At 39.1% G+C, this 23,995-nt stretch overlaps 1 protein-coding gene across 1 annotated transcript in view; it reads left to right on the plus strand.

Annotated features, from left to right (window-relative positions):
- The window catches only part of DDX1 (DEAD-box helicase 1), a 25,038-nt gene extending 1,842 nt beyond the window's left edge, over positions 1-23,196 (plus strand). Inside the window, exons 2-26 of the mRNA XM_089477714.1 lie at positions 978-1,029; positions 1,359-1,422; positions 2,571-2,600; positions 2,856-2,952; positions 4,132-4,179; positions 4,880-4,963; positions 5,259-5,342; positions 5,944-6,020; positions 6,456-6,528; positions 6,607-6,683; positions 8,410-8,524; positions 8,740-8,878; positions 9,042-9,102; positions 9,614-9,712; positions 11,039-11,128; positions 12,317-12,505; positions 13,452-13,503; positions 13,903-14,049; positions 14,922-15,013; positions 16,203-16,275; positions 16,436-16,508; positions 17,629-17,671; positions 18,299-18,394; positions 20,420-20,540; positions 22,878-23,196. Of these exons, the coding sequence (XP_089333840.1) occupies positions 978-1,029; positions 1,359-1,422; positions 2,571-2,600; positions 2,856-2,952; positions 4,132-4,179; positions 4,880-4,963; positions 5,259-5,342; positions 5,944-6,020; positions 6,456-6,528; positions 6,607-6,683; positions 8,410-8,524; positions 8,740-8,878; positions 9,042-9,102; positions 9,614-9,712; positions 11,039-11,128; positions 12,317-12,505; positions 13,452-13,503; positions 13,903-14,049; positions 14,922-15,013; positions 16,203-16,275; positions 16,436-16,508; positions 17,629-17,671; positions 18,299-18,394; positions 20,420-20,540; positions 22,878-23,008 (2,207 nt within the window). The 3' untranslated portion in view covers positions 23,009-23,196. The remainder of the gene's footprint in view (positions 1-977; positions 1,030-1,358; positions 1,423-2,570; positions 2,601-2,855; positions 2,953-4,131; positions 4,180-4,879; positions 4,964-5,258; positions 5,343-5,943; positions 6,021-6,455; positions 6,529-6,606; positions 6,684-8,409; positions 8,525-8,739; positions 8,879-9,041; positions 9,103-9,613; positions 9,713-11,038; positions 11,129-12,316; positions 12,506-13,451; positions 13,504-13,902; positions 14,050-14,921; positions 15,014-16,202; positions 16,276-16,435; positions 16,509-17,628; positions 17,672-18,298; positions 18,395-20,419; positions 20,541-22,877) is intronic.
- Positions 23,197-23,995: the final 799 nt, after the last annotated feature.

A 23,995-nucleotide genomic window follows, 5' to 3' on the forward strand; every position in this document is an offset into this window, starting at 1 on the left:
ACATGCCTCTGAAACTACATTTGGCATTAAATGCTACAGGTAGAGTTTTGACCAGGTTCAGTTGTTCTCTGTGTGTGTTGTGTGCCTTCAAGTCTTTTCCGACTTATGATGACTGTAAGGTAAATCTATCATGGGGTTTTCTTGGCAAGATTTCTTCGGATGAGGTTTGCCATTGCCTCCCTCTGATACTTGAGAGCATGTGGCTTTCCCATGGTCACCCAGTGGGTTTTATGGCTGAGCTGGGAATCAAACCCTGTTCTCCAGAGTCATAGGCTGTATCCACACTGCAGAAATAATCCAGGCTGACCCCACTTTAACTGCCATGGCTCAGTGCTATGGAATTCTGAGATTTGTAGTTTGCTGTGGCACCAGACCTCTCTGTTAGAGAAGGCTAAATTTCTCATACTACCAAGCTCCACTCTGGTACTGCTCCAAACCACAAATCCCAGAATTCCATTGCATTGAGCCATGCCAGTTAAAGTGGTAAAGATTATTTCTGCCATGTGGTTGCAGCTGTAGTCCAACACTCAAACCTCAACACCACACTGGCTTCTGGTTTGTCAGATCCGAAGTGAATTGGCCTAATTCCAAGGAGGGAATGATGGAAATCACACTGCTAGCCATTTTGGAAGGCCTACATGGTATGCTGTTTTCTTCCTGCACAGTTCTGGTCAAGTTGCTGGATAACTCAGCTCATGTTGCTGGATAACTATGAAAAAGAAGTGCCAGCAAAAGAGCATCATATTACATACAATATGAACAGAACTCAGTGGTTGAAATTGTAGGAGGTGTAAACTTTAAAGAACTTAAACATTTGAACAAGATCTTCAAATTCACATGGGTTATATGGGGCGAGGATTCTTGCATTTTATGTTTTAGCCTTAACAAAGCTGAACTGCCTCCTGCAAATTTGTTCCTCCCCATCAAGATAGGTATATTTGGACATGGATTCCTAATACTTTGGATTTTGTTTGCAGAGATGGGTGTTATGCCAGAGATAGCTCAAGCTGTGGAAGAGATGGACTGGCTGTGAGTATGGTTATTTCCATTTATCTGTACTTTTCCAGAAGGGATGCCCAAAGAAATTTTAATTGACAGACATTCTGGAATTGCTGCCACACTTCCATTGAAACTTTTTATTGTATTGATATTATTCTGTTTATGTAGCTGAAAAGTATCACAAAATCAGTCTCTAACAGGCACATACATTTCTGTTCCTGCCCTTGTAAACAGAATTTCTTTCTCTATTACTGCTTCATGCAGTTCAAGAGCAAACAAACAGAAAAGTATAGTCCGAATGAACTGAATTATAAGGTGCTATGGTAAAACTTGAGATGTTCATTATGTTTCTCCTACAGTCTTCCCACAGATATCCAGGCAGAATCTATTCCATTAATATTAGGAGGAGGTGATGTTCTAATGGTATGTATTGATTGCCATCTGTATTTGTGTGTTGCAGTCATAAATTTGTTAGACTGATTCCTTGTTGTAGTTGAGATGACAAGTTTCCTCTTTTTATTTATTTATTTTTACTGCCCAGTCTAGTAATGCGTTAGGTGGTGTGGCTAATACTGCATATGATCACACAATTAAAAGATTGTAAACAATTTTGCAATTGTCTCCCATCTTGAACCAAATATTACATCTGTCTTTAGTAAATGTGTTAGTTTGTACCCATTATTACATGTTTGGAACACTGTGATAAATGCTACTTAGAAATTTATTTAAAACACAATGTGCACTAAATTTGTTAGGAGTAATATAAAGAGAAAATTGGAACTTGTGTGCTGAAGTTGTTAGATGAAACTGAATAAGGAAAAATGAATTTTGAAATTACTGTTCTAAGTCCTATATCATTGTGGCAAAGTATACCTTGGCAGCATTTTTTTACATTAAATTAAATAATTTCTGCTGTTAAATTATATATTTCTATATTTTCATTATTTTAGATATAGACTGTATACCTAAATAAAGGTATATCTCACTTTAGATATAGACTATATGCTTAAATTCAGATATATCTCAGTTAATGAAGTACATGTGTTCCAGGGCATTACTTCTTTCACAGAAACTTTGGTACGAGAGGCAGGAATAATAGAAAAAATAGGGATAGGTTTCTGCAGGGTGAAACAGACCAGCAAAAACTTGAAGCCCCCCTTTCTGAAGATGGATTGGGGCTGCAGCAAACACAGACTGCAGCCCCAATCTGACATTTCTTCGGCCAAAAAAGGAATGGAAAAGATCCGCTCCTTATTTGGCTGGAGAAAGGACAGCCCAAAACCAGCTTCCAAATGATGTGGTGGCTTGGTGCATGTAAACACATACCACTGCAGCGCCTTGAAGCCTCCCACAACCTCTGGGCGGCTTCAGGCCAGTGTGGGAGCATACAACGTATAAACGCCATACAGCTACAGGAGGATCAGCTGGAGCAAATCCCATTCTTCATCTAATATACCAGTGTTCTGTTACAGATGTTGTATTTTTTCAAGTATTTTGATAGCAAGAATTAGATCTTTATGTTTTGAAGAGATTACTAATGCTTTAATGTATTAAATCTGCTTCCTACACAGGCCGCAGAAACTGGGAGTGGAAAAACTGGTGTAAGTGAAATTTCCATTCTTGTGTATAAAATAATTTTCAAATGCACATTTGGTCTGCAAGTATTCTATTCAATGTGTTCAAAGTGTTTAACAAGTGTTGGAGAGGTTAACTTAGTTTATGTTGCTTACAAAATGCATCCAAAACAAACACCATTTATTTTATCTCTCTTTTCTAAAAAAATATTTTGTAACTGAAGGCTAGAAGGACACTGTCAGTTCAAAATGTCTTTATTAAACTGGGAATTCTTATTTCAGGCATTCAGTATCCCAGTTATTCAGATTGTCTATGAAACTCTGAAGGACCAGCAAGAAGGCAAAAAGGGAAAAACTACTATAAAAACTGGTGGAGGAGGTAAGACTTTCCCCTTACGACTGCTAAACATGCATTGGAATCCAATGTAAATTGAAGTGTACCTCTATTGTATACTTATATTATGCAAGGCAGCCACCTCACCCTGTTCGATACTTTGAGATTAAATTCAGCAGCTGTTGCCTAAAAAGGAGTGGGGTGAGGTTCTGTATTCCACTTGGTCTGGAAAAAAAACATGTAATGTTAATGCCCTGGTAGAGCATGTTAATGCATCAAATTTGTCTCAAGGGTTTTTGAAGTGAAAACAACAACAGTCTACTGAAATTTGTAAACCACCTTTCAGAGTAAGCCTCCCCAAACACTTTATAATTGTTTTTATATACTATTTTATTTAATGAGACATGAATGTCCACAGACTTTGGTAATCATGGGAAGTCCTGGAACCAAGCTCCAGCAGATACCAAGGGGCCACTTATGTATAAACCCAGATTCACACTTGAGGAGAGGTAATTTTTTGACAGTCCTTCTGCCAGTAGGACTGGGGAACAACTTCCACCAATTTTCTTCTAAGAATGTTTTTAAACAGGATATTTTAAAATCTAGAACAAATTCCATTCATGGAGAACAAAGTCTGGATGCAACCATACACAGTTGGTCTGCAGTATCCGCAGACTTAGCAACTGCAGATTGAAGCATCCACAGATGGCAAGCCCACATTGTCTCCAACAATGGCATGTGCACATGGCCATGCCGTCATTATGGACATCCCCTGTTGTCCCATGGTGGTGCATAAATAAATAATAAATAAATAAAACTTTTATTTTTATCCTGCTTTTCTGTGACGGGACGATCAAAGCGGCTCACAACACATTAAAATATCCACATTCAATATTAGTGCCACCATTAAGTTCTGTTGTCCCTAACACGGCCGCGCCATCATTGGAGACAAGTGTGGTACTCCTAATGGAGGTAGGCACCATTGTTCTAAGTAGCTCAAATATACAGACATTTATTATGACCATGATTCAACAAAAAGGTTGTACTGTTGTAAGACTACAGAGAGTCCATACAATTGTGCGTATGGAAGTTGAAAATTTCCTCAAGATTTAACATGTAAAACTAAATTTGTCAAAAATGCTGCCGTTTTTCAACAAATAGGAGTGTAAGATCTGCCTCTAATAAGATAGTACTGTACAGCTGATTTTTCTTTCTCCCCAATAGTGCTCAACAAATGGCAAATGAATCCCTATGACAGAGGATCTGCATTTGGTAAGACCTGTGTTAATCTCTTCTAGTGATCCAATAATAACTTGGTGATCAGTTAATTAAAAATTAGGACCAAACCACACATGGTTTAAGACAGAATAGAATATCATCTGGGGATCCTGCATATGCTGCTCAGAACATGAAAGGCAGCATAAAAGGATTTCCAACATTAATATTTTCCTGTGAATATCACCAAGTATTAAAATTTAAATTAAATAATAATAGTGCATTCAAGCGTAACAGATAGGAAACTGGAAAACTGTTTCCACATATCTTCTTATTTATGTACGGGGAAGAAATCTGACTTGGTTTCTAGCAGTAATTTAATATGTGGCTGAAGATTAGTGTTGGTTTTTTAGAGCTATAAATAGAGTTTTTAACTGTGTGCTATCCATGTTTCTAGCAAAAAGAATACAAGGCATTTTCAATAGAATTATAACCAACAGAGTAGCTGTGAAGGATAGGGTTGATATATTTGTTTCCTGCAGAATGCTGCTGTAGTGTGGTTAATGGAGATAGGTAGCTACATGATCTGAAGTATTACTGCATGAATAAATAGCCACTATCTGTAGTTCTTTTATGTTTTCTTAATAAAGAACATGGATCACTATTTTATCAAGTCTTGCTGTCTTGCATTAATATTGTGTTTGGTAGAAATGTTCTGACAGGTCTTCATGGATTTTCCCCCCTTTATCTTGTTCAGCTATTGGGTCAGATGGTTTATGCTGCCAAAGCAGGGAGGTAAAGGAATGGCATGGATGCAGATCAACTAGAGGTGTAACTAAAGGTATGAACAAACTAGATATAGATATCCGTGAAGATAGCTAGTTTTTGAAATGGTAATAATGTGGGTAATTTTTCCTTCTTTGTTTCTATTCAAAATAATAACAGTAGATTCTGCTAAACAAACATGGCACATGTTACAAATATCTTCTGGTTAGCCAATATAATTTTGAAAACAAACTTCTGTGCTTGCCTGCTTATGTGGCTGATTAATATTAAACTTAAATATATGTCTTGCCTTTCTCACAAGAGTTTCAAACAGAAATTAATTACATGTCTACTTTACTTAAATATTCTAGGAAAATACTATTATGAAGTATCCTGTCGTGACCAGGGGCTATGTAGAGTTGGGTGGTCCTCCATGCAAGCTTCTTTAGATTTGGGTGAGTGTTTACCTAAAGGAACGGAATCAGAATTCAGATGACCTACTAAAGTTAGACTATTTAAAGGTACAGCTTCCTGTACGACAAAAGCATAAAGGTAATCTGGGAGAGTCTATGCTAGAAATCAGGGAGGAGGCATAAGGTTTTAAAGTTCATGATCATGTCATGATCATAAAATCTTGTTTAAAAGATCATCAGTAGTGTTGAATAAAGTTGCCATGACAGGAGGACATCATTGGTCTGCTTTGACTTCCTGTTGTAACTGAGAGCAAAGAAAGCCAGCATATTTTCTTCACTCTTAATTATATTCTTGCACACTAGCACTGTATGACATGACTTTTTGTCTTGATTCAGTTCCACCTATATACAGTTAGTTATGACAGTGTGGATTCCTATCAGCTCATGACTACCGTAGATCAGATAAAAGTCTGTGGGCCTGGTTGCCCCAGGACTCTGCCCTGTACTGTTTAAGAAACTACACTCTAGAACAACTTTCTAGGGTGCTTGGGAAGATGTCAAGGAAAGATGTCCTGGTCTAGATCCCATTCAATATGCTAATTTCTTATGAAAATCTTTTTAGTGACAATTCTTTGCTTTTTAGGCACTGACAAATTTGGCTTTGGGTATGGTGGAACTGGAAAGAAATCTCATAATAAACAGTTTGATAGCTACGGAGAGGTATGCTTTTGTTGTTGTTGTTTTCATTTTGTTGTGCTTATTTGTGTGTTCATTCAATTTATTTTGTTTTTTGCCTTTCTTATAACAAAGTATAAAATTACAGTGTGGTGGACCAGTTTTTATTGGAAGAGAACCCAGTGAGGATTTATTAAATTAGCATTAATGGTTGAGCTAACAAGGGAAAGAGGGAGTCACTTCTATAGCATAGCCCATTTAGGAGGGTCTTCCAATCATCAGGTTATTTTTTTTTATGGCAGGTGTTGTCATGTTGTTTGTGAAAGTTACTCTGTGCCATTCCCTTTTTAGTGGCTTTTTTTTTGGGGGGGGGGGGGTATCCAAATGTAATATAAATCACAATGCTGATGTCAGTACAGTTGCTAGTATTTTTACATATATCAAATAGATAACACTTTAAAATAATCTGCTTTTTTGTAGGAATTCACTATGCATGACACAATAGGATGCTATCTAGATGTTGATAAAGGACAAATCGCCTTTTCAAAAAATGGTAAGTAATCAACTTGTGTTTTGTTATGTAATGAATGAAATTCATGTATGAGAAATTTAACACGTTCTTTCCTTTCAGGAAAGGACCTTGGGGTTGCATTTGAAATACCAGCACACATAAAGAACCAAGCACTCTTCCCTGCCTGTGTTCTCAAGGTAGTATTTCACTTTCCCACAAATACTTTTGACAGCGAAAAAAACATTACTTCATTTCTGTCATAATTTCCACAACAGGCCTAAATACTCTAAAGGTACCATATCCCATCTGATCTTAGAATCTAAGCAGGGTCAACCCTGGGTATTACTTGGATGGGAAGCTGCCAAGGAATACCAGTTGCTTTAGGTTTCATTTCAGAGGAAGAAACTGGCCGAACTATCTCTGGGTTGTTGTTGTTGTTTTGCCTAACCCCCCCACCCCCCGATGAAATTATTGGGGTTGCCGTAAGTCAACAAGCAGCTTGAAGACACATACACATACACATTTTCTTGTATTCTCACTAATATTAATGTATTCTTAGTTACATGAACATTTGTTTGAGCAGAATTTCAGAGTGAGAGCAATACTCTGCAAGCTAAATCAGTTATGGAAACACTCCAAAGATAAAACATTAAATGAACAGGTGGGGTCCTGCAGCACATTGTTGCAACATGGAGTGCTTTGTGTTTTCGCTGTACTTCCAATGGTTTAGTTTTCTATCTCCACCCCCCCAGCAAAAAAATCTGCATCCTGTTTGAGCATGCCCAGTAACCATTTGATTAGGTTTCCCCCACCTCCATTTAGATATTTGGAAGGATGATTTGCATAAACACACTGATGCCCAATCCTTTGATTTCTCCATTTACTTCCATGGGTAAGTCACACTGCTGCCCTTGAAACATTTAAAAATAGCTTATCAGCATAAAGCAGAAATAACCTAGTCAGACAAAGTGATGAATCTACCAGCCTTTCTTATCATTGTTTCTCTTCTTCATCCTCCTGTCTCAGGACTCTCACACTCAATTTTAAGTGTTTCCCTTCTACCCATGAGTAGGCATTCCATGGTACTGAGCGCTCACCGAGCTATTCTCCATCAATGGTTTTTGTAAAGATCTTTTTTTTATGCCTGCAAACCGTAGGATTACCTTAAGACAACAGTTACCACCTCTTTCTATGGCCTGTTACAGACAGCCAAAATAAAGCTTCTTCGAGTCACAGTGGAGGTATGGTGTTTCAATGATGCATGCATCCTAAGAGTCCAGAAGCCACACCAAAGCCACGCTCCAGTCTTTAGGGCTGGAGCGTGGCTTTGGTGTGACTTCTGGACTCTTAGGACGCATGCATCATTGAAACACCATACCTCCACTGTGACTCGAAGCAGCTTTATTTTGGCTGTCTGTAACAGGCCTCAGTGAATGGTTTTGTCTACACCTATGCAAAATGTGGTTCTGGAGAAGAGTACTTAGGATACCATGGATAGTCAAGAAGACAAATAAATGGGTTCTTGAACAGATCAGACCAGGGCTTTCTTTGGAAGCAAAGATGATCAAGTTGAGACTATTGTACTTTGGCAACATAATGAGAAGGCATGGATCACTAGAAAAAACAACAGTGCTAGGAAAGGTAGAGAGTAGAAGAAAGAGAGGAAGACCACAAACCAGATGGATAGACCCAATCAGGGGAGTTGTGGGCAAGGGCTTGCAGGATCTGGGCAGGGCAGTGGAGGATAGGGATTCTTGGAGATGTCTTATCCACGGGGTCGCCATGAGTTGGAACCGACTCAAGAGCAGCTAACAACAACAACAATAGTGCAAACGGAAATAAGAGGGATGATGATAACAAGAAACTGATTTATCTTTCTTACCATCTTTTTGTGTTTATTTTCCCTCTTACATCTTTATTTAGAATGCTGAATTGAAATTCAACTTTGGTGAAGAAGAATTTAAGTTTCCGCCCAAAGATGGCTATGTCGCTCTTGATAAGGCACCTGAGACTAATGTTGTCAAATCCCAGCATGCAGGTATGTTTGAAACATCTTATTTCAGATTCCTTGTGAAGAGTATTTTATTTAATGTCATGTTCACTTCCTGGTTTCCATGGATTTGCCATAGCTACTTCTAGATGTGACTGCTATAAGTCTGGATCTTACCCTAGAATTTTCTGTTTGAAGAAATATATATGAAGTTATTTCAGCTAATTCATAACTAAGGAAGTTTTTAACATTTCCCATTTCAGGAAGTGCCCAGGTAACACAGACGAAGAATCTGCCAAATGCTCCCAAAGCCTTGATTGTGGAGCCATCCAGAGAGCTAGCAGAGCAAACTCTGAACAATGTGAAACAGTTCAAAAAAAACGTTGATAACCCTAAATTAAGGTATAATAAAAATGTGGGGAATAGAATCACAAGGGTGGAGGCTCTCAGACTCCATTAAGGGTCCCAGCACTGTACTCTCCTTTAAAAGATGATGCTATTGTCTTACTCAGAGTAACATCATTACACAACCTCAGAACTAAATGGGACGTTATTCTTGTTTTAGGGAACTCCTCATTATTGGTGGTGTTGCTGCAAGAGAGCAGCTGTCCGTATTAGAACAAGGGGTAAGTCTAAATTGTTCCTGGTTTGTATATCAGCTAAGAACGTTTTTTTAGAAAAATGCACAATTGAATATTATATATCCCACCCTGCCATCACATGGCAGCTTTACATTAAAATGAATTATAAATATAAGAGCTACTAAAAATGGCAGCACTGGAGCAGATAATAATCATAGTCAGTCCAATAACAGCTTAACTATTAGAACAGAAACTCTAGGTTTAGGAAGTCCTGTAATTTAAGTATGTTTTCAGAAGCGATACTTTATGCTACATAACTTATTAGCTGATATAAATTTAATAAGTGTTGTGACATAGTGTTTACAGTTAATGTTTCACTTACAGTGTATATAAGGTCTTGAATCTTTTACTCTTAATAAATGAATATAAGTTGTAAAAATACCAAACACATTCTAAACATGTTTAAAGGATTCTTCAAGAGTAAATATTTTAGATATGTTGGTAGCACCACTTTATTTTGTGAAAGATTCTAATGGTACTATATTTCATTTTATAGGTAGACATAGTTGTAGGAACACCTGGAAGACTGGATGATCTTGTGTCCACTGGAAAACTCAATCTATCTCAAATCAGATTCCTGGTTCTTGATGAGGCTGTAAGTGGAGAGAGATTATTTCATACTACTAATAATAATTAATAATTAACAACAACTATTTATTCATTCATCACCCACCTCTCCCAATACCATGTTAGGGGCAGGGGGAGAGAGCACATACATATCTTAACTTCAGAATGCATGGCTAAAATATACAGTGTTTTGTCCCCCATGCTTTTTAACATCTACATGAAACCACTGAGAAAAGTTGTTTGGAGGTTTGTACTCAGGTGTTACTAATATGCAGTATCATTCCTTTCCATCTAATTCCAAGGAAGCTGTTCTGTTCTAAACTGGTGTCCAGAAGCTGTAATGGACTGGATGAGGGCAAACAAGTTTAAGCTTAATCTGGTCAAAACAGAGGTGCTCTTGGCCAATCAAAAGACAGATCCTGGATTAAGGATTCACCCTGTTAGATAGGATTATACTCCCCCTGAAAACTCAAGTTCGTAGTTTGGAGGTACTCCTGGATTCAGCTCTGAGCCTGGAGGCCCAGGTTTCAGCAGTGACTAGGAATACTTCTGCACAGTTCAAGCTAGTGTTCCAACTGTGCCCATTCCTGGAGAAGTCAGATGTGGCCATGGTAGGATATGCCTTGGATATATCCCGTTTGGATTACTATAATGCACTCTGGGTGGGGTTGTCTTTGAAAAGTTATGAGAAACTTCAGGTTGCTGAAAGAGCAGCAGCCAGGTTGTTAACTGGAACTGGCTACAGGGAGAACACAACTCCCCTGTTGGAACAGTTCCATTGGCTGTTGGTCTATTTCTGGGCACAATTCAGACTGCCGGATTTGACCTATAAAGCCCTATATGGTTTGAATCCAGTTTATTTGAAGGACCATTTCTCCCTTAATGAGTCCATTACCATCCTACAGTTGTTTGGAGATACCCTTCTCTCTGACCTCCCTCCCTCAGGCTCATCTAGAGGGAACAAGGGAGAGGGCATTTACAGTAGCCTCTCCCAGTCTCTGGAATTCCCTCCCATAGAGAGGCTAGGTTGCCCCTCTGCCTGCTTTCCTTTTGGTGGCAGATAAACTGACAAGGCTTTTTAAACTGACAATGTGGGCTTTTAAATGATGTGCAAGTCAAGCTTTGTATACATTCTTAATACATTTTAATATTTTAAATGCATAATAGTTTAAATTGTTTAATTATTTCTTACACTTTATACTTTTATAATATTTTTGAATTGTTTTTAAATTGTACTACTTTAAATGTGCTGTTAGCCGCCTTGAGTCCCTATATTTGGAGAAAGGTGAGATATAAGTAAATAAAATAACAGTAACAACAACTAGGTAATGCAATGTTTCTGCTTCCTGCACAGGATGGTCTCTTAAGCCAAGGCTATTCAGATTTCATAAACAGAATTCATTCTCAGATTCCTCAGATAACTTCAGATGGAAAGAGGCTGCAGGTATGATGTTTGCTTACTATTTTGATGTGGATATTTTTCTGTAACTTAACATCACAGATGCTATACCTAGCAAGTGTCTATGTCTTATGATTCCCTCTCTGGGGAAATTTAAAAGCATACACATAATTTGTTAGTCTTTGTAAACTGTACACATGCAATGTGTTTAGCTGAGATAATTTGATTATAAAATAGTGTAAAGATGATCCCTCCAAGTGCTTTTCCACATTCCTGATGTCTGTAGACATCAGACACTTGGCAGCTACCCACAGTGCAGCTAATAAAGGTGGAGGCAGTGAAAGTGATACTGGCATGAATCATCCAGACTACCTGAGAAAGAAATGGTGTCCAAACATGTTTCTTCTTTTCTCCAACATCCCAACCCCCTGGGACACTGCACAACACCAACCTTCATTGATGGGATATTGTACACATATAGTATGAAATATTGTGATTTTTTTCCAATTGACTGTTTACTTTTGAGAAGAAGAATGGAAAGAGATAACAGTTGTGGTTAGGCATCACTATCCTTGAATAAAACAATTGGGGTAGGAAGTGGTGGGGGAGGAATGAGGTGGCAGCCCTTCTGTCACTTCCAAAACCAGAGCCAGCGGTGGTTGGAGTGGGCTTACCACCACCATTTCTGTATAGAAGGGAAAGTGTCTGTGCAGGTCAGAGTCTGAGGCCCGAGTCGTAGACTTCATGGGGAAAATGGAGGGGAACTGGATCCAGCAGATGCAAAGTTAGTTCTGCAACATAACTATTTCAAGGCTTACACCTGCCAGCTGCACATTTATTTCCCTGATCTTTTTCTCAGATACAATGGGAGCCTCTAGGGCAGACATCCCCTGATCGCAACAAAACTCCACCTTTAGCCCACTCTGTTTTCTCTTGACCTGTAAATGATTTAACTTTGCTTCCTGCTCCATGCTTCGTTTCTAAGCTCTGAAATCGGGTTTACATTTCTGTTCATCCCTACCCGTTTACTAGATACAAATATCTAAATAGCGTGGTGTTGTCACAAAGTGTAACTAACATTAGTGTTGGTTAAAAAAAAGACACTTGCTTTGAGATAAATGGATAATTACATAATTTTATCTACTGTGGTTAATGGTTCTTTGACCAGATTAAATTGGTTTCCTTATAATGTGTACATGCTGTAATAAATCTCTTCATATCCCTATATTTTAGGTAATTGTGTGTTCTGCAACCCTGCATTCATTTGATGTGAAGAAATTATCTGAAAAAATTATGCACTTCCCTACTTGGGTAGATCTGAAAGGAGAAGATTCTGTTCCAGATACTGTGCATCATGTGGTTGTCCCTGTAAACCCAAAAACTGACAAACTCTGGGAACGGCTTGGGAAAAATCATATCAGAGTAAGTAGTATATAATTATTTAGACCAAAGATTTCTTTTTTTAAAAAAAAAAGTGTCTCATTACATATGAAAGGCTACATTTATTGTAATGAATTTCCATGGCCCATTTCCTCAGTGTTAGATATGAAATGTTAAGCAGATTATTTGGATGAAGCAGTTAAGAGAGAGTCTCAAGGCAGACAGACAAGTTTAAGCTGTGGTGGTTAAGCTGCGATTTAAGTGTGGTATAGCAGCAGCAGCCACTCCCATCAGGCTGCAGGCAAGGAGAGCAATCAGGGCAGAAGAACATTAAAACTCTTTTGATTTAAATCTTTACAGAGTGTTTGTGTAAACTTTTAAAATAATGTTCATTTTTTTCAGAAAGTAGCAAGACAGTGATCCTTCGTATACAAGCATTTCTGCAGAACACCACAGAGCAATTTTCCTCTTAGGTTTGGGTCTAATGCTTAGAATGGCATCACAAGAAAAACTGCAACCCTCCCTCTTGAGGGATAGACAGAGTTACTGGTGTCTCTAAGTTACAGTGCACCCGCACCATATGCAGCTTTAACCTTACATGGAAGACAAGCCTCATTTAAAACAATGGCACATGTGGTTCCCGCCATGTGTGGGAGCACATGCCCATTGTTTTAAATGTGGCTTGAGTATTTTTCCCTTTACATGGAGGGAGGGTCCGAAACGGATCCCCCGCATATAGGAAGGCTCCACTGTATGTTTCTTTCAAGCCCAGGGAAGAGTATTGGTTTAGTTGCACAATTTTGTTGTTAGGCTTAAGTTCAGGTCCTAAATCCTTATGAATGGAAATATATGTAACTTTAGGGTTGGTAGGTAAATAACAAACAGAAATTATTGTGTGTGTGTCCTGATTCTTTGCCGTCTTCTGTATCGTAAAATTGTAATTAATCAATTTGGTCACTTTTTTATTTTAAAAAAATTCACCTTGCAGACTGATGAGGTGCATGCAAAAGACAATACAAGACCTGGTGCCAATTCAGCAGGTAATAAATCTACTGGGTGGTGTAAACTAATGTGTAATATATTAATATTATATAAGGTAAAACAATTAGAAGACCATTTCACTAAAGGAAAACCTTCATGGATCACCAAATTATTGCCCAAAAAGTGTTTAAATTATTGAAGGCACGCATATTTTTTCCTGGACTAGTAGAACAAAAAGTGTTTTTTTCATGACATAAAGATTTGCCTAAGCAAGAATGTTCTTGGTTTAATTTAGCCTTCATTTTTCAAATGACTAAATCTGAATGATAGCTAAAACGTATGGCTTTTGTTCTGGGAGGAGTGGCCATAGCTATACATTTTATTGTCTGTCAAAATAAACTGGTGTGCTTGTACTATGTATTACAAATATGAATAATTTATCTTATTTTTTTTTTTAGAAATGTGGTCAGAAGCTATTAAGATTTTAAAAGGAGAATACACTGTTCGTGCCATCAAGGAACACAAGATGGATCAAGCAATAATCTTCTGTAGAACTAAGATAGATTGTGATAACATGGAGCAATACTTCATGCAGCAAGGAGGAGGTAGTAATTTCATGCCTGTTAGGTTTCACGCTGTTCATTTGCCAAGCAAGATCAGTTTGCAATTCTTTTCTTCAGTTTTGATTGATTAGTCTCAAATGGTAGTGTTTCACCATGGATATTTTCCCATCAGTAAATTTCCTCCTGCAACAGCTATGTACAGATTATGCCTTTTCAAAGAATTTAAGAAGACAGTATGGCCCAGTCAGTGCCTTGTAGAAAGGAAGCAGCTGAAAAGCTCCCTCATAGCAAGGCCCTACCTTTAAAAAATACTTTCTTCCCTTAAATAAATTGACTAGCCCAGAAGTTCTTTTTAGCCTGATTAGGGCCCGTTACAGACGGGCATAAAGTAAGGACTGGGTCTGTATTAGGGTTAGAAAGGGGTGTCCCTTCCGGACGCCCCTAACCCTAATACGGACCGAGTCCGTACAAAATGGCGGCGCCCATTCCACACGGGGGCTGCCATCTTTACGTAGCGGGCGCACTGCGTCCACACGTCATGCGGCACATGACGCGAGTGCGCTATTGGCGCCTTGCGGCGTCACATCCGCACCACAAAGAGAAGTGCCATTTTGGCGCTTCTTATTTGCAGCGCGGAGGAGTCGCACGGTTTGGATGCTGGGGTTCCTCTGCGCTGCAACCGGCAGCGGTGCGAGACCGCCCGTTTTGGGCGGTCTGTAACACGCCTAAGTTTCATCTCCATCCTTGGTTTCTGTGGAGGCACCTACAGTTATAAAATTACTTTTGGCCTCTATAGGGAAACCTATCCTCATTCCAACTTGCCCATTGCTATAAAAAGAGTTAACATCATTTTAACGTCCTCTTACAGAACTGTATTCAAGGACCCAAATAATACTTCTGTTTTTGTTCTTAAGGTCCAGATAGGAAAGGACATCAGTTCTCATGTGTCTGCCTGCATGGTGACAGAAAACCTCATGAGAGAAAACAGAATTTGGAGCGTTTCAAGGTAATGTTAAGGCTGTGAGCTTTAATAGTCTAACCACCTGAAGCTTTAGTTTTCTATGGGTTTTCTGGGCTATGTGGCCATGTTCTGGAAGAAGTTATCCTGATGTTTCACCTGCATCTGTGGCTGGCATCTTCAGAGGGTGGTGGCATGGAAGTATCTGAGGTATATATACTTGTGTGATGCTTGGTTGGGAGGAAGTGATTTACATGTTAATCTGTGTGTTGGTCTTTTGTTGAATGGCAAGGCCTCAGGGTGGGAGGATATGCGGGAGAATATATGTGTCTATTTAATCTGTTGTCTGCGGGGGAAATCCCTGACTCTGGGTGATGTTCAGTTGCATGTATTGAGTCTTAATTTTGGTGTTCTTCAGGACTGGTAGCCAAACATTGTTTACTTTAAGGGTTTCTACTTTCCTGTTGAAGTTGTCTGGGTGTTTGTGGCCTGAAACTTTATTTGTTGAATGGGTGTTAGGTTTTAATTGAAGATATCTGAACTGGGGAGATTGAAAGAGAATATAAATATATCCTTTCTTTCTAAGTATGAGCAGTAGAGTTTTCTTTCATTTAAATTGTATGTTTCTTTGATTTTTCTTAAATCTTTATGAAAGATACTCATCTTGAAGTGTTGACAAGATGAATTTCATTTCAGTGTAGATAGAGAAAAGTCAAGTGATTAGTTTGTAGTTATTTTTTTTCTTTGCCTTTTTAACTTCTAGGACAGGGATTAGCAGTGTTTAACACCCTGAAACACAACATAGGTTCAACCACTTGAAACAAGTGTTGAACCCCACCTCCCCACCACCAGAATCAGCATGGGCTAAAGCCCCAATGAAATTTTCCCTGTTATAAAAAAAACTCACATAATTCACCATCACTTCCAGATTTGGGGGTGGATAGATGCAAACTGTCGTTGATAAGCAACTGTTAAGCAATCACTGCAGATTTTATTTGGTAACTGGCTGGAGCGTGGCTTTTGCATGGCTTCTGGGCTCTTAGGACGTATGCATCATTTAAACAGCATACCTCCAAAGTGACCTGAAGCATCTTTATTTTGGCCTATCTGTATGAGCCCTATGTTTTAAATTTGGGTTAGTTTTTTGTCTATACGTGATAGTTTACATTTAAAATTGAAGGGTTCTATTAAAATTGAAATTAAAATACATGTCCATTTCACGAACTTCTCTGTTTAGAAAGGAGATGTCAGATTCTTGATCTGCACTGATGTAGCTGCTAGAGGAATTGATATCAGTGGAGTTCCTTATGGTAAGATCTGTTGTTTATATAGAACTATAACTTGTATACTGGGACTTCTTATATCTAGTAAACCACAGTTTTATATATCCTGTCATTTCACCCAAAATGATTTCACCAGTAATCTGTTTGTAATAATCTAGTCCTCTTTTCTCCTTTCATATTAAAACAGTAATCAATGTCACCCTTCCTGATGAAAAACAGAACTATGTCCATCGGATTGGCAGAGTGGGAAGAGCTGAACGGTACATTTTCCTCTTTTATTTTTTTATACCATTCAATGAGGGGGTTTGCTGTACTTAGAGCATAGAATCATAGAGTTGGAAGAGACCACAAGGACCATACAGCCCAACCCCCTGCCATGCAGGAAATCTAAATCAAAGCATTCCCGACAGATGGCCATCCAGCCTCTGTTTAAAGACCTCTAAGGAAGGAGACGCCACTACACTCCAAGGGAGTGTGTTCCACTGTCAAACAGCCCTTGCTGTCAGGAAGTTCCTCCTAATGTTGAGGTGGAATCTCTTTTCCTGGAGCTTACATCCATTGTCCTGGGTCCTAGTCTCTGGAGCAGCAGAAAACAAGCTTGTTCATTCCTTAATATGGCATCCCTTCAAATATTTAAAAAGGGCTATCATATCACCTCTTAACTGTCTCTTCTCCAGGCTAAACATCCCCAGCTCCCTAAGTCGTTCCTCATAGGGCATAGTTTCTAGACCCTTCACCGTTTTAGTCGCCCTCCTTTGGACATTCTCCACATCCTTTTTAAATTGTGGTGGCCAGAACTGGACACAATATTCCAGGTGGGGCCTCACCAGAGCAGAATAGAGTGGCACTATTGCTTCCCTTGATCTAGACACTATACTTCTATTGATGCAGCCTAAAATCTCATTGGCCTTGTTAGCTGCCGCATCACATTGTTGACTCATGTTCAACTTGTGATGTACTTGAATTCCCAGATAGATCCCTTTCACACGTAGTTTCATTCAGCCAGGTGTCCCCCATCCTTTATCTGTGCATTTCATTTTTCTGCCCTAAGTATAGTTCCTTACATTTCTAAGTTTGATTTGGTTCTGTTTACTTATAGTTCTTTCAAAAATAGAAGAATACACTTAAAGCAGAATAGAAGGGGCCATGAGTAGGGAGCAAAAGGAGAGGGTTAGGAAAGGTGTGAGATACTAAGGAAACATTAAATAAAATTAAACAAATAAAATAGATATGAGAAAGGCTTAAAATATCACCCATCAAGTGGTGTCTCCAGTAATCCCATAAGCACCCTTCCTGCCTTCCATTGTGTATATGCTCCTCAAATAGCTTTCAGCAGAAAAACATTTCCATAACAAGTAAACTGTAATATGTGTGTTTCAGCATGGGGCTCGCCATTTCCCTAGTGGCATCAGAGAAAGAAAAGGTAAGCTATGCATCCATGGAACATCAATATACAGCAGATTAAGACCCCTTTGCTTGATAATTTTTTCATATAGATACATGTGCGTGTACGTGTGTTCCTTGTTTGTCTTTTCTGACTCAGGGGGTGTACAGTCCACCCCTTTTAGAGCCAAATTGGGGCTGCGGCAACCACACACTGTGGCCCTGATCTTGCCTTTCTGCGCTGCGGAAAGGGCACGATAGCCGCCAACACCGCAGCTTTTCAGCACTCCTTCAAGCTACATCATCTAGACACAGCACCAGAGGAGCGCTATGATGCCGTGCGCTGTATGGTGCTGCGTGCGGCATCACACTGGCCTGGGGGCGGAGTCCAGGTATGTTTTCATATAGATACCACGCCCCGACTCTACCCCCAGGCCAGCCCTAATGACTGGTCTGTACAACCTTTACATTTTCAGATCCAGAGATTCCTCACCTCCATGTTGGCTCTACCAATTGTTTCAAATTAAGAGTTTCTTTGGATTTAAGTCAGTGTCAAGACAGTTACAGTTTTGGAAACTTCACATTGCAACAATTTTAATTACATCTTAAATAAGATGTTTTGACAATTGATGCTCTTTCTCCTAACATGTTTAAACTTCTTACATAGGTTTGGTACCATTCATGTCCAAGTCGTGGAAAAGGATGTTATAACACTAGACTGAAAGATGAGGGTGGCTGTACAATTTGGTACAATGAAATGCAGGTAATTTTTACCAGCACTGCTAAATCTCCTTGCAAAGTGTTAAACTCTGACAAAGTGCAATAACTAACATAACCTATCTGTGTAAAGTAAGTAGGGAGGATAACATCTTCCACTGAAGGAGAACAATATTCCAGTTTTTCCAGACCCCACTTATAGTACTGCATCCTAGTGAAGTTTGTTCAGACACAATGTGGAGGGTTGTGTGGGCATTGTGGTATCCATCATGTGGAACGATTTTTCCATTGAAATCAGATGAGCTCCAATTGTAGGTACTGTATTTTTACTGCCAATTGAACTCATTTGTTTGCCCAGACATTTTCCTGATTGTTAACCTATTTATTTACTCTTTGTGAGCTGAATTATTTAATTAAATATTTTATTATTTTATCACTGTCCTGTTACTTGGTTTTTGTTCTATTTTAGGTATTTGTTTTATTGCACAACATTATTGTATCATATGTGTTTAACATTATTAACTGCTTTGTAATTTCTTGAGAGAAGGGAGATTAATATTTAAAATGTCTTAAACAGTGCTCCACATTAGGGGTAGCCAGATTACAGTTTGTCACATGGATACAATCAGAGACCATTTATCTGGTCAGGAGAAGCCTACCAGAAACACTTTTCAAGATGAAAGAAAAGGGAGGTTTAAAAATGGGGGGGGAGGAGTGCCTTGTTTTTGCTGCGCAAGGGAGCTGCAGTGGACAAACTGCGCAGCTCTCTCGCACAGCAAAAACACTTCTTGCAGCGCCATTGTGATGCCGGGATGTGCGGACGCTAAGCGTCCATCACGTCAAAATGGTGGCGCCCATGTGTACAGGGCACCACCATTTTGACGCCCTTGTCATGGGCTAGGGGTGAGGCACATATGGGCGGTGTGCCCTAGGCCAACCCCTAGCACGTGACGAGTGCGCACTATAGGCCCGTCTAGATCGGGCCATTGATATGTAGTGTACAGTTTTTGTATGACTTTCCTCCAGAGCTATGAAGCCCTTATTGCTGGATGGTATCAACTTCATTATGGAATAAACCTCTTTTACGCTGTACTTTAAAGATTAGAATAGCCTTCATGATTATAGAATTTAGTCATGATTTCTTTAAGTGTTCAAATTGTACTGAGTTTCTTTCACACCCACCCCACCAGTTTTTCACATCAGATTATAGGCTCAAATATACACTTACATTTCTTCTTGAATTATCTTAAAATATTCTTTTGCTGCCTGTGATTCTTAAATAAGTGGTGATGTTTTGAAATTGCAGTGACTCGCTCAAAGCACAATAATAGTTCAGCTAATTCCCCTCGTTTTTAGCTAAGCTGTTTCCTATTTCAAGAATCTTACTATTTTATGTTTGGATTTGCAATATATGTTTATGTAGGATATGTGCTAGTCCCTGCCATTGAGTGGCAGTAACAAGGTGATTTAAAGTTATTTTTGTTGCCTAAGTGCAGTTTGCCATTTTTGGTGTGTGCTTTCTAGACTTATACACGAGTATATACAGTATCCACTTTTAGATAAATGTGGTGTGCTTCATGTTGCCTGTTGACTTAAGATGTCCCCATGAATCTCACAGGGTTTTCTTGGGCAAGGAATACTCAGAGATGATTTTGCTAGTTCCACCCTCTGAAATATAGACTACAGCACCTAGTATTCATTGTTAGTCTCCCATCCAAGTACTAACCTGGGCTGACCCTGCTTAACTTCCACAATCTGGGAGGATCTGCTTCCTTTACTGTATTTAAGTCTCGCCATCTTTATTGACTCCTAAAAGATAGGGATGATCCAATTGAAGTTTTAAATCCTCTTAATTTCAGCTAAGCTTTACTTTTTAATTAGAGGATCTTTGGCTTGATCATAATAACCAAAAGATCTGGTTTCTTCATCAAACTGAGTGCATTTAAGAGCATTGGAACCACATACTACCTTGCTGTTTAGTCTTTAATTTAAGTCAACAATGTGTTGCCTACAGTATACAATAAAGGACTATCTTACGGAAATGTTTCTTGCTTTTTCTGGTTTTTCTTAGCTTCTGGGTGAGATAGAAGAGCACCTGAACTGTACCATTTCTCAGGTTGAGCCAGATATCAAAGTCCCAGTGGATGATTTTGATGGCAAAGTCACCTATGGAAAAAGGAGGGCTGCTGGTGGTAAGTGGAAATGTAGTGATGGAAATCTGGTTCCATTTTGAAATAGGAAATGAGACTTTCTGTAATTGTACTTCTTAAAGTTATGAGTGGCTCACATGAGTGTTTTGTTCACATTAATTTCTATAGGTCGAGTCTCCCTTATCCTGAATTGCAAAATCTGAAGTATTCCAAAAGCCAAAACATTTTCAGGGGTGGCTGAGATAGTGTTATCTTTGCTTTCTGATGGTTCAGTGTACACAAACTTGGTTTTATGCACACGATTATTTAAAATACTGTATAAAATTACCTTCAAGCATGTGTATGAGGTATATATGAAATGAATTTTGTATTTAGACTTAGGTCTCCTCTCCAAGATATCCCATTATATACAATATCCCATTATATGCAAATACAGGTATTCTGAAGTCCAAAAACATCTCTGGTCTCAAGAATTTCAAATAAGGGAGACTCGACCTGTATTATGAAGAATTATTTTTCTGCAGTTGCACCATTTTCTAATTATACTAAGAAGACTAATAGAAAACTAGTTAACTGAAGTTTTATTTAGCAACTTGAAAATCAGGTTTTAGGTCTACTTTTTCCATCTACATTATAAAGTGTCTGGTAAGACCCTCCCTGGAAGCTATTTAGGCATGCTTGATAAATGAATTGAGATTTCCTGCATGGCAGGCGGTTGGATTGGATGGCCCTTGCGGTCTCTTCCAACTCTATGACTATGAGTCTATGAATGCTTTGCAAATTCCTATACAAAATGCCATTAGCACACCATGACAGAAGAGAACTTTGATTTCTAATTAACATTCCCCTTTTTCTTTAAATTTTGCAGCACAACAGTATCAAAATATGCATTAAAATATTATTTGTCTAAAAGGAGTAATGTGGAATTGGACAGGCATGGAATTATTACTAAAGACAATGCAAATGTAACATAATCTGGAAATTGTTAGTCCCTAGAAATATCACAATTTTGAATTTTGGGGTAAAAAAATTATAATTAGAGATAATAAGACCCTAGTTCTAAGGATATGAGATATTTTCAGACACTTATCAGAATTAACCAGCCCTTGAACAAAATCTAATATTGCACAAGCAGGTGTCTCACAGCTTGAGGCTGTCTCCTCTCCTCCCTTCTGCAGCCCCTTACCTCTCCAGATCTGATTTGAAGGGTCCCTTAGCCCTCTGGAACAGATGTTAGAGGCATGGACTTCCCTGCATCTCTGTTTTGCTCTGGGACTGATTAATTGGATAGAATTCTAATGGCTGTCTAGGAGCAGAACAATTAAATAATTTCAGCAAAGTGGGAAATGGGTTCCATTTTTTTTACCTTAAAGTGTATTTAGTCTCAAACATGGATGGCTTTATTACAAATAATGCACAATTACATTTTGTATCAATAACTGAAAAATATTCTAATCCTGTAATACTGGATAGCATCAAGAAACTCTAGCCAGAAAAGAAAGATTACTGCATATCCAATGAAGCTTAAGCTTCATCTCATTTCCAGATTTTGTATATTAAATTTAGAAACATTGTACATTACACAAGTTTACACTAACTCATAAACAAGATCCCAACTTTTCGAGCCTCAGGTGTAACACACACCTCTCTCTGTACCATTGAGAAGGATGCTTAAATCTCTCCTACCGATGTACTGAAATCTAGGGATGTTGTTGGTAAGGCTGGAGAGGGAGAAGTTTCTCCCAAAATAGTCTCCGCTTGCATTGCTTTTTTGCTGCTGCTGCTATTATTTATTTATTTAACTTTTAGCCTGCCTTTCTCCTTGCACAGGACCCAAGTAGCTTGCATCCAATTTAAAACATAGTGATGGTTGTTTTGCGCCTTCAAGTCATGTCTGACATATGGCAACCTTAACATGGTTTTCTTCTAATTTGTTCGAAGGAGGTTTATCCTTGCTAGGAGAGTGTGACTTGCCCAAAGTCACCCAGTGGATTTGCATGGCCAAGTAGGGATTTGTGCTCTGGTTTCCAAATTCCTAGTCTAACACTCAAAGCACTACACCACACTGAGTGTCACTTAAAATTCAACCAAAAAAATCAAATCAACCCCAGTCCCCCCAAACTGTGCTCTTTAAGGAATTTTGGACTTCAGCTCCCAGAATCCAAGACTACTGGCCAACACAGCTAAGGCTTCTGGGAGCTGAAGTCCAAAATCTCTTAAAGGGCACAGTTTGGGGACCACTGCCCTACAGTTATACCATAGTCAGTTGGAAGTGGGAGAAAGTTTCTTACTGGGGAATACAAGTGTTAGCCACAGTCAGTATTTTGAGCCTTTGTATCTGAGGACAAGCATTAAGTTTGTTTCTGATTCTTTTGGCAGGTGGCACCTACACAGGGCATGTGGATATTTTGGCACCAACAGTACAGGAGCTGGCTGCCCTTGAAAAGGAGGCACAGACATCTTTCTTGCATCTTGGCTACCTTCCCAATCAACTCTTTAGAACGTTTTGATTGCACCCCAGGTGAGAGTTGGGTGTTAAATTGTTTGCTGATAATGCTGAAATGACTGTACTGACCTGGAGCAGTAGCACTTCATTTAGTGAAACACATCAATTTTGCATGTTGACCAGTCTTTGAAAAATGTAAACCTTAATTAATTAGTTATTAATATCAACCTAATAAAAATGAGCTGCTCAAAATCATGTTTGTGTTTGATTTTGTCCAAAAAAGATAGTTACTATGTTATATATATGCAATACTACTACATTGGTATGAGCTTCACGTATCTCCGTTTTCCTGTGTATATGAAATATATCTTCTTTCTAGCTCCAAGATAATTGAACTGAAGCTGAATGAGACACTAGTCCATCTAATACGGAACATGGCCAAGCCATCATGGCACATGCACAGAGATACTGTTGTTTTCCAGACTGAAAACAGCCTATGAGAGAGTGAGTGGCTTCTGTTCTGTGTCTATATTACTAAGATAGGGGCTAAACAGAGGGCCCCAAAGGAGATGCTTGCCGCTGTCCCTTTGAGTGCTGGATCTTGGCTGCAACAACCACACGTTGCGGCCCTGATCCGGCAATTTGCTACTTCCAAACGAAGCAGCAGAAAGCCGCTCCTTTTAGAGCCAGAAAATGCCACTCTTGCCGCCACAGCGGTGGGTTTCTCCCATTTCTTCAGCGCAGCGTGTCCAAATGCTGTGCCGCAGAAACGTTGTGATGCCACCTGCCGTTTGGTTGGGCAGGTAGTATGACACCAGCATCGGGGTGGAGGCAGGGCAGGAGGTGGGCAGTCACCATACCCCCCCTACGCCCCAGTGCTGTGTGTTTCTTGCCGGTATGTATAGCTTGATAGTCTGTATTGCTAAAAATAGATGGATCTTGAACCCATATTCACCCAGGAAAAGATCCAGATTTCTCTGTAGTGGGCTAAATCAATCTACTTTCTGGGAATGGGGAAAAACTGGACCTTAACAGTAATCAAATCAGGACT

The sequence above is a fragment of the Sceloporus occidentalis genome, unplaced genomic scaffold, assembly GCF_023333645.1.
Source record: "Sceloporus occidentalis isolate IW3139 unplaced genomic scaffold, rSceOcc1.0.p SCAF_12, whole genome shotgun sequence".
NCBI lineage: Eukaryota > Metazoa > Chordata > Lepidosauria > Squamata > Phrynosomatidae > Sceloporus > Sceloporus occidentalis.